Source organism: Brachionichthys hirsutus, chromosome 6 (assembly GCF_040956055.1).
Source record: "Brachionichthys hirsutus isolate HB-005 chromosome 6, CSIRO-AGI_Bhir_v1, whole genome shotgun sequence".
Taxonomy (NCBI): Eukaryota; Metazoa; Chordata; class Actinopteri; order Lophiiformes; family Brachionichthyidae; genus Brachionichthys; species Brachionichthys hirsutus.
In genome coordinates this window covers 11,322,761-11,333,269 of record NC_090902.1, presented here as the reverse complement: position 1 = coordinate 11,333,269, position 10,509 = coordinate 11,322,761, and the positions used below count along the sequence as shown (strand labels likewise).

Below are 10,509 nucleotides of genomic sequence, written 5' to 3'. Positions count from 1 at the left end.
AGCAGCTTGATCGGGAGCTTTAATTCGACCGATCGACTCTGCCAAGGAGCCTGGCATACAGCCAGGAGGGATAGACGAGGGGCGGGCCGGATAGCGTTAGTGTCAATGCTGAAAATGCCTGGCACAGGCGCATTGTTGCAGACACCGTTAAAATGATTCATTTTCAATTCAATAATGTGCAGCACACTATAAGATGTCCGCAAAAGGTCTATATAGCTTCTAAATGACTGCTAAATGTGCTTTTCACCTTGGAAATTGAGCTGATCTTTCAACCCAGGAGAATATCCACCACAAATGGGATTTGACTAAAAACATTTCTGTAATCTTAGACGTTCCCTCTTGAGCACTAAAGCTGCTAACGTTGGACTGCAAGGTGGGGGGGGGGCAGGCCTTTGGGATGAGGTGACATTATCCACAATGAGTGTGGGAGAGGACAATCGTATAGCTTGTAATAGACAGTGGCTTGATAAAATAAACCTAAATACATTTAGTGCACTGTGTGGAAATAAACCTCTCTTTAGATGACTCATCTTTATATGTGAATTATTAAATGTGAAAATAATGTAGTTTTTACTTGATTTTTTTAAAACCTGATTACGACAAGAATTTATTTATTATTTATTATCATATTTTCAGCCTTTGATTGATTTGAAGTGGAATTTCTAATTGTGGCATTTTATGATCATGTCAAAGCTCTTAATTAGATTTGGGACCTTGCTACGTCCTTATATTGTCGTCTCTACTCTCAAGCAGAGAAGCTGGAACTTTTAGCTAGAATTTCTGTCAAAATGCATCAGAAGAAAGGAATCTTTTAAATAAAAATAAATTAATATTATGAAGTATATTGATGGGTGGAATCAGTTGGACTCCATCGAACCTAGTAAAATAGCTCCATAACGTAACGTGGGATTTCCTTTTTGTGCTCCATCCAAGACGCCTCCCTCCTATGGCCAAGATACCATGGACGGAGTCCACGCTGTTGCTGCTGCTTCTCCTCTCCCCAGGCGTTTGCTCAACCCCCACTCAGCACCTATGTGGCTCCCACCTGGTGGACATGCTCTACTTTGTATGCGGAGAACGGGGCTTTTACCACAACTCAAACCGACGCCAAAAACGGGATGTGGAGCATCTGCTCGGTAAGGCCGCATTAACTTTGGGAAGAGGCTTGATTTCATCTGTTTGAGTTGTATAAAAATAAGTCCTAATTTGGTAATTGAGGGTGGGAGTTCAGAGAAACAGCATCCCTTTCCCTAAAGATGCGATAGGCTGGTTGTATGCCTCTGCCATGTTTCAAGTCCAAATTCAGTATTCATATTTACATTTCGAGCTTGTGTGGAAAAGAAAGAGAGGCAAGCGGGAAACTTTGTCCTGACCATTATCAGTTTGCAGTGGTCATGCTTTGTTTATTGATGTTTTCAGCATCTATAATGGCAAACAATGCATTATACAGACTGTCCTTCCTCGATATATGGGTGTTATAAATCTACATTTTGACATTTGTGATATGACATGCCTCTGGAGATATTCTCCTCTTGAAGCAGAGGCTAACGAGACTAAAGGACTGTGGAGATCAGATTACCTAGCCATTAAGTCTCCATTAAAGTGTCAGCAGTCTAAATGGTAGTTTTGACTGACTGGAGTTTCGCAGCAGGGCTTAACACAGGGCTGTGGAAACTTTCTCCACTCCAAAGGTTTCCTGTCTGAAAGAGCCATACAGGAGCAGCGGCTGTGGAAGATTCTATCCGGCCGCAACAAGCCCAAGGTCAAGCGAGGCATCGTGGAGCAGTGCTGCCATAAGCCATGCAGCTTTTACCACCTGGAGGGATACTGCGACTGAATCACTCTGCAACTAGCACCACTCATAGCTTGTAAAAAGTCAATTTCTGGCCACGATACTCGCTATGTCTTACCAAATGAAGGAAATAAAGCTTCCTGACCCATAACCCAGGGTTCCTCCTCTCTGCAAAGATGTGAATTCGTGTTATTTGTAGCTGATATACAGTCTAGTGTGACTAAAACATAGGCAGTAAAGGTTTTTGCTGCTTCAACATATCCCTGCAGTCCTACAGTGCCCTCTTCTGGCTGACAAAGGACATGGGAATTTAAAATGACTGCAACAGAGGAGTGAAATTTGCAGTTTAATAAAAGGGTTTATTTGTTTATTTACAAAGTGGAAAGAATCCTAAAGCGTTATCCTGCCTGATATAATTCCAAACCACAAACATTAAAAGCAATCTGATATTTGGATGTTTTTGCTCTCTCGACTGCGAGCATCTTTTCACTCATCATCCCTCAAACATATACAAAGACATAGAATCTGCTCCCTATCAAAAACACACTATGTAAATCCTCACTTTCTATGTAAAAAAATTGACAGAAAAACATAAATCCAGAGAAATAAAACCTGGCAGCCAATTAGTTGGCAGTTCTTGTATGGTTGAAGAGCCCCATTAACCATAATGATTTCCTGACAAAAATAAAATAAAGGAAAGAATTAGGCATCCATACAAATATTTCCACAATAGCACGAAATCCATACGACTGCGACCACAGGTTCTGGATGTTGCGTTGAGGGGTCATGTTAGCGCTCACCATCTTTGAGAGGTTTAGTCGTTTCCTCTTGTCTGTTCTCCTTGTTGTGGTGAAAAGCTTCGCTGGGATCAAACCTGCGGCGAGGAGCACCAGGGAGCTTTGAATTCAGCTGCTCCAAATCACTCTTCTGTCTATTCACCTGGGAACGAAGCCTGGAAATCTCCTACACAGAGAGGGAATAAGGAGGAGCGCAGCAACTTGAGCGTGAGACAAAGCACGTGTACGGTTTGGAAAGAAATAAGCATCGCTCTGACCCATCCATCACCTGTTTCAGGGAGGTGTTCTCATCCTTCAGCTTCTTGACATGTTTGATCTTCTGCTTCTGGTTCTGGTGGCCCAGCAGATGGGCGTAAGCATCAGACATCTTGTTCAACTCCTCTTGGTTTGCTCCGTTTTCACTGAGTAGCGCATTTCGCTCTGCTGCAAATGCGTCGAGTTGTTCCTGTGGACAAGATGCGTATTACTCGGGTTTTAACTCTATTACTATTCTGTAATGTAGCATGATGCGAGTTCAGCATGAGTAAAACATGACCCGGGCTATTCTAACAGATATAAAATAAACTAAGACTGACCTGGAAAGGCTTGGCTTTTGCAAACAGCTCCTCATACTGTTTCCTCCAGTGTTCTATCTCTGCGCTTGGGCTGCTTAAAAAAATAAACGCGAGTTAAAATGTGGCAATTGACAAATAAAACTATTGCGCAAATGGGTAAAATCCATAATTTCCTACATTTCCTCCCGTGTTTCAGTTATTTCTCTTTCCAGTTTCTGCCGCTGCGCCTCCATATCCCACTGCAGTGCCACCTTCTCTTGAGTCAGTACTTCTACCTGCTTCTGTAGGGCCCGCCCGTCTTGCTGCTGTTGCTCCCGCTCACGCTGCAAGGCTTGGGTATTCTTCTTAATAAGGTCTAATTGGGCCTGGACATTCACAATCTTTTGTTCAGCCTCATCCAGGCGAGACCGAAGCTGATTTCTGTACTGCTCTGCTGCGTCGAGTTGATTTTCAAGAGCAACTCTGGACTCCTCTTTGAGTTTAACTTCGGACAGGAGAGTCTTGCATCGCTTGTCTGCTCCGTCGAGATCAATCTGTAGTATCTGCACCTTTGACCTCTCCTGCTGGTGGTCTTCCCTCTCCTCTTGAAGGGCTGTCTGGATTTTAACCTTCTCTCCTTGCTCTTGTCTGAGCTGTTCCATTATTTCCACGTTTTCCTGGCCGACCTGTCGAAGCAGTCTCTGGGCTTGTTCCCTCTCATTCTGAAGCAGAGTTAAACTCTGACCTCTCTGCTCCTCTAATTGTGCCAGTGCATCCTCTTTCTCCTTTGTCTGCAGCTGTACCTCGCTGTGGAGTTGATAAACCAGTGCGGCATGGCTCACGTCCCTGCCCTCCATCTCCTCCTCTTTTTGTTTAAGGCAAGTCTGCAGCTCCAGCAACAGGCTATGAAGACAGTTAAAATGAGAATATCAAAAAGGTTGAAAAGTTACAATTACGTTCACGCAAACTGAAATTCAATTTGAGGCGTACCTTGAATTTTCCTCTCTAGCCTCGGCGAGCTGTGCCTTCCGGTGCTCCTCTAGGACCTCTCTCACTCTCTTGATTTCCTCCTCTTTCTGTTGGAGCACTTCGTCCACCTCCTTTTTCATTTGCTGGGTCAGTGCCTCTACCCCCAATCCCAAGGATTTCGGTTTTTCCTCTGCTACCTTCAGAGTCTCCTTGGTGCTAAAAAGTAAGAGAAGCCGTATGTGAACCGTATTCCCTGATTAAACTTGAAGCCAAACATCTATATTAATCAAACATTCCAGAAATAAAAACACACAAACAAACACCGACAGTTTTATTTCTGGAATGTCACAGCTCTTGCTACAAAACACAATAACACCGTTTGATCCAACTGATACAATACTTGCTGCTGTATGTGGTATTAATCACCATAAAAGGCATGTCTGAGTGGCTGGAGGTTACACGCAAAAAAAGACATTTGACAAAGCCTTCTTGGATTCAGAAATTTTGCTGGATATTTTTCATCACATTCAAATTGCACAACAAAATTAATCAAAATGATTTTGTCATCCAGCCACTTCATATCTAAACTCTTGCTCCCTCTACTTTTAAAGATATTCCCTTCAAACAAAGGAGGAGTCGTGACAGAGATATTACGGACGAGCACGCTGTGAACGGTTTTCTCTACATTATGCCCCCCCCTGTGAGTCAGTATGGCTGTACTTTGCTCACCTCTGTAACAGAGCCCTGGTATCACTCAGCTGTCCCTCCAGATCATTATTCTCCCCCCGCAGCTTCTGGAGGGCCTCCTGACTATTGCGCTCCTGATTCTCCAAGAGAGCAAGCTCTCCCAGCACCTCTTCCATTTCCCCCTTTAGCTGTCCCAATCGCTCCTCAGACTCATCTCTCTCCTGCTCTACCAGCACAGACAAGGAGTCTACAAGTGCCTGTAGAGAAGGGGAAACACCTGGTTATCGCTTTACGCACCGAGTCTAAAAATGTGTCGCGATGGACACGAGTGTGTGTCACCTTTTCTTTTGTCAGTTCTTCAGTTTGAGTACTGAATTCTTGCTCAAGCTGAATCTGTCTCTTTTTCTCGTCTCTTGTAGCATCTCGTAGTGCGACAAGCTCCGATTTCAACTCCGCCACTCGCCTCATTCCCTCCTCCTGAGTCTTACCTAATAACCAAAATAATATATATACACAGTATATAATAAATACATCACACACAACTCAAACTTTTGAATGTAAATATTAAAATCACAGGAATCTCACTAACGTACTTCTCTCTTCTTCTGAGAACAGATATCGCTGTTCAAGATGGGCCACTCTCTCATCAAGCTCCTTCTCCGTCCTTCTGAGCACCTCCCTCAGTCTCGCCAGCTCAGTCTCCTGTTGCCGAACCGTCGCCTGATAGTCTTGAACTTCTAGGTTGGCCGACTTCATTTGCTGCTCCATGCAACTCGTGGAATTTTGTGAAGACATGAGCTCCAGCTGTTGACTTTCCAACCTCCTCTCTGCCTTCTCGAAATCATCCTTTGACACCTGTAGCTCTTGCTGGAGTGTTCGGTTATCTTCTTCTTTTTGTCTGAGCACATCTTGAGTACTTTCTAGATCAGCCTCAAGTTGCCTGTAGGAAAGTGACATGAGTATCATGGCCTGCAGTTCAGATCCAACTTGCTCGACTTTTTTTTTTCTTACTTTAATTTGTCCATCTGGGAACCAGCAAAAAGGCTCTCTGTTGTCCTTTCTTGGAGGTTCAGGCAGAGATCCTACCAGAACATGAACACAGGATTCCTGCTAAGACTGCCAGGATTTGACTCATTCATTGGTTCATATTTATTCTGTTCTGAAAATCACCCAAATAAAATTACATACTTTTGCAGAACCCAGACCGGTTTACCCCTAATCAAGGAAAAGTGGATTATCTCGAACATTTGGTGTATTTTGAAATAGAACAGTGCATTCCATATTCCAATGTATTAAGAAAAATACGCTGGAACAAGTTTCAAAATTTGAGTATTCATGAAAAAAAATATTGCAGCTTACTTCATAATGAGGTATGGTTTAAATTTCAAGTAAGAAGGATTTTCTATTTTTTCATGGAATGGCTGATATCGATCTCCGTGAAGCAATATAGGAAATACTTCGCCATTTAATTTTTTTTGTGTGTGAAAAAATTATTGGGCGTAAAAAAAAACAATTTGGGGAAAAAGCGTATTACGTCTTTTAGATGTGTATTAGTCGTATTTTAGGTTGAAAATTGTCAGAAATACACCATCGGGGTACTGGTAAACCGGTCTGAGAAGCCCAAGCAGGTTAAGATTGGCTTTCACTGGGAAGATTTCTACTTTTGCATGACTTGCTTGCATTGATTTAGTGGTCAATACCTGGATCCGGTCATTGGCTGTGTCCAGATAATGTTGCAAGACTATGATCTCTTCCCTCAGCTCCCTGATCACAGCTGCAACACACAATAATGCACAGTTACAAAAGGAAGCAAAAGTACAAATAGCCGTTTTTGTCACCGAGCACTTCATTTGCACATGGAGGGCATTGATGCTGACAAACATCTCAAATGTGGAATGAGCTACTCTGGACAAAGATGACGACCAAGTCAGTCATTGTGGTGCAGTTTTAGTTACCAGCCCAAATTTGCTGACAATAATACTCAACATTCAACCACTGCATCTCTCCTCACCTTTCTTTCATCAGGCTGAGAGAACTGTCATCAAAAGAAGAGCTACGTTATTGCAGCGATAAACATAGCTAATTGTCTATCAAGGAAAAAGCAGGCTATACTCAGATCTCACCACATAATCGGTCCTTTTCATTCTCCAGCTCTTCATTCTGACTTTTGCTCACTTGAAGGAGTTCTTCTGTAATTGTAAAAATCCCAGAACACATCCGATTAGCTCTCGTGTCTGCACATCCACGTGAATGCATGTTTATATTGCTGTTGTTCAAGCTCACCCAAGTCTTTGTTCTTGTTTTTTACAACAGTGACTGCAGACCTGGCAGCTTGGAGGTCAGTTTCTAGAACTTTTATCTGACCATCGGTGTTAATCTGCATGACGGTCAACTCCTGGACACAGACACACACACACACACAAAATGTTTGGCCAACATCAAACCAAGGAAAGTTTTTCACTAAACACTGAATAATATGGTCAAAAATAATACCTTCTTTTTCACATCCAAAGTATTCCTGGTCTCCATCAAATCCATCGTGAGGGAATTGATTTTCTTTTTTGTTGCGTCAGCAGAAACCTAAATGAGACAAACTTCTCAAATTCAGACATTATCAATGACGGACTGCTAAAACACAGCGAGACTTATAAATGTTGAAAACAAGCAAACCTTATTTTTTAGGAACTCGTTGACTTTTTTTAGTTCAGCCCTCTGTCTTTCAAGAGTCGTAACACCGGCAGCAAGACCCGTCTTCTCCCTGACGGCAGACAGCAGCTTGTTCTCCACTTTCTTCAACTCCTCTTCCAGGGTGAGCAAACGGCGGTCCTGCTCGCCTCGCTCTTGAACCAAGGACCTTATCTGAAAGGTAACAACCAAGGTAAGTACTTGACATCTGCAGTAATAGGAATAATGTTATCTTTAGTTAAAGTGTACCTCTTTCTCCAATAACCTTTGCTGCTTATTTGCCACAGAGAGGGCATCCCTCTCTTTCTTTACAGTGGATCTTTCAAGCTTAGGGTTTCACATGAGATAAACAGATTGTATTATGCCAAGAGCAGTTGTAGGTCCAGCAGATGGATCAATGAATATACTGCATGCTGAAAAGACAACTTACAAGACCATCAACAGACAAGGTCCTGCGGACGGGCGACACAAAGACATTTCCGGAGGGCGATGGTGGTGGTGGTGGGAGAGCCGCTGGACACAGTGATGAATATACCATGGGCAAAAAAAAACGTAATGAATTTTAGTTCCGTTTATTTTTCATTGAAACAGAGAGAATATTGCAAAGGCCTTTTTTTTTTTACCCCAGATAAACCGATAAAGTGTAGGTTGAAGCAAAAGCTTACTTGGAACATACCGCTTTTCTTATACATATATATTTTTTTTACCAGTACTTCCAATGAGCCCACCTGCCTTAAGATGTCTGAAGCGGTCAGACTTGTCAAAAGAAGCGGCTCCTCGTAAGTCCCCGGGTTTAACGTCGTAGGCTCCCGGTGGAGGGGCGCAACCTTCGGCGGCGGATAGCACAGCGTTAGCCACGTTTATTACGCTACTCCCTCAAAGGTTTAAACAAGATATGAATGAGCATACATTAGCACGCTATTCTACCAACAGGCTACCAGACTGGGGAAAGCTAACAGTTGTTTGGTACTTACTTAGCAATTGTCCACATTGCGTTATGTCAGCTAGCATAGGCTAACGTTACTGACGATTGAATAGCTTGAACTGTGCCATGCCATTAGCAACTACTGCTAGCTCTTTGAACTTTCTTACCTATGTTGTCGTTGAACCTCTTCAAAGGAGCTCTTGAGAAAGACATTGCAATCCCCAAATCCCAATATGCAAGCTAACGATAAAGCTGACCCACACACAAACAACCGCTTCCCCGCTGAATTTTCAAAATAACGTCGTGCTTACGTCACATTCATGTGGCCAATAGGCACCGGGTCTGTGATGACATCATCTCGCACGCCCGCCTTAAAACGCACTAAAGTTATTCGTTATATAGAATAACATTAGTACTAACTAAATTCATTCTTTTTTATTTTAGAAAAATTTGGTTAATTCTTTTTTTTTTATTGTGCAAACAAAAACAGTTGCAAATCTTTAACATGGACGGGTGGCTTTAAGATGTATTTGGCAACATAAGAAGTTTGGTCTCACTTGACTGATTTATGCGAGTAGTCTTGAGTCATAAAACTACATTTTCTAAATAACCATAATCACTTTATCCAGCTGTTCTCAAATTACCTTTTTCTTGTTAAATCAACCAACACTAGAAAATGGCATAAAAACAGAAAATAGCATCAGGAAGAAAGTCACAGCTTGCATGACCAGGATAAATTTAGCCGACTTTGACAAGGCCACAATATTGTTGTGCTGATGGAATGCCTTCGTTGGCTTTCTGGAGGACAATGATGCCACAGTTCAGTTCATCACGTATCATGACATCATCAAGAGGTTGTACCAATCCATGAGAGGGAGCGCTGCTGAAATAGATGTTGATGGATATTTGTTGTTGTTTATTTGCTGTGCCTTTGTTCAAGTTTCTTGCACAAATTACTGAGGCAAATCTGGATATAAATACAGCGCTTTTTAAAACCTCTGAAATGTATATTTAATTGTGATATAAATTGAAGTAGAGCACAGGATGGAAGTCACCAACAACGTAAACAGTGTAGTTTCAGTTAAACATTTTTTATTTCATGGAAATACAACATCATTTCAAATCCTTTTCAGGACCATTGTTGTACATTTTATATTCTTTTCTAAATTAATTTTGTACTTCAAAACATTTTCACTTGTACAACCATATCATATCATAAACGATGCCTCATGTCACAAATGGAGCCATTGATGACAATAAATTACACTTGCCATGCTAAGGTTTTGAGATGATACATTGGTACCTTCATTTTTACGAGATTAACCTTTAAATGAACATTAAACCAGAGTTGAATAAATATGATAAAAAAGACACTGGAGTTACAAAATAATTATTTTTTTTCATTCAAAACGGAGCAGAAAAGGATCATGGGGTTGTTTGAGGAAGCATCACGTCTCAGTAATTGATTTGTTTTCCTTCATATGAAAAATAACAGGGAAAAATGTTGCATATTTTGATAACACTGCTAAATCTAAATCAATAGTAGTAAATACTGACTATATTTCAGAAACTGTTGTTAAATTAGAAATGACATTAGTTCTGATTTTTTTCTCCCCCCTCCTCAGTAGTTCATGTCTGGCCAACATCATCACTTTACACTTAAGACAGTTTTAATGTAGTACAGCATTTTGTTTATAGAACCCTAGAACCCAGAGGTATTTTTCTACTCATTTCTTCAGTTGTTGTTTTTTTTTACTCTAAAAACAAAACAAAAACATTTACCTGGATTAAGACGCTTCTTTTTGAATATGTAAATAATATCACTGTACTCATGTACAGAATATAAAAATCTTAACAACAGACAGAAAGAACAAACAGTAATGAGGTTTCCAGCTGAGAGGCGCGTATATCCAGGATGCGTAAATTAAAAATATTCGGAAATAAAAAAAACAATAACAACCACAACACCCAACACTTCACTTTGTTCAACAGTGAAATTTACAGTGGAACTGGTAGCAAATAAAAATCTGCCAGAAGGCCGCAAGAAAACCAGAGCTAATAAATAAAATAAAGTCCAGATTGCAGTGTACCATCATTCCTTTGAAAGCAAGCACGTATTGG

The 10,509-nt window shown here is 41.3% G+C and overlaps 2 protein-coding genes across 2 annotated transcripts; one reads left to right on the top strand and one right to left on the bottom strand.

The window, feature by feature from the left end:
* The first annotated feature begins 946 nt into the window (after positions 1 to 946).
* On the top strand, positions 947 to 1,837 carry insb (preproinsulin b). Its single transcript, XM_068740336.1, has 2 exons — positions 947 to 1,136; positions 1,692 to 1,837. Exons 1-2 carry the CDS (start codon positions 947 to 949, stop codon positions 1,835 to 1,837), a joined length of 336 nt encoding a protein of 111 aa, XP_068596437.1.
* Positions 1,838 to 2,505: 668 nt separating this feature from the next.
* Positions 2,506 to 8,601, bottom strand: hmmr (hyaluronan-mediated motility receptor (RHAMM)). The gene is given in 18 exon segments (XM_068740504.1): positions 2,506 to 2,755; positions 2,858 to 3,034; positions 3,165 to 3,237; positions 3,321 to 4,025; positions 4,113 to 4,448; positions 4,821 to 5,035; positions 5,118 to 5,266; positions 5,372 to 5,718; positions 5,790 to 5,860; positions 6,479 to 6,552; positions 6,902 to 6,967; positions 7,062 to 7,173; positions 7,272 to 7,358; positions 7,449 to 7,637; positions 7,713 to 7,790; positions 7,894 to 7,976; positions 8,192 to 8,290; positions 8,556 to 8,601. Coding segments are annotated over 18 exon segments (3,081 nt in total). The 3' UTR covers positions 2,506 to 2,581.
* Positions 8,602 to 10,509: the final 1,908 nt, after the last annotated feature.

Bases quoted from the DNA above. Each gene is read 5' to 3' on its own strand.
- insb (XM_068740336.1), top strand. From the start codon at position 947: ATGGCCAAGATACCATGGACGGAGTCCACGCTGTTGCTGCTGCTTCTC. The intron at 1,137-1,691 runs GTAAGGCCGCAT...TCCACTCCAAAG, and splicing joins GGATGTGGAGCATCTGCTCG to GTTTCCTGTCTGAAAGAGCC.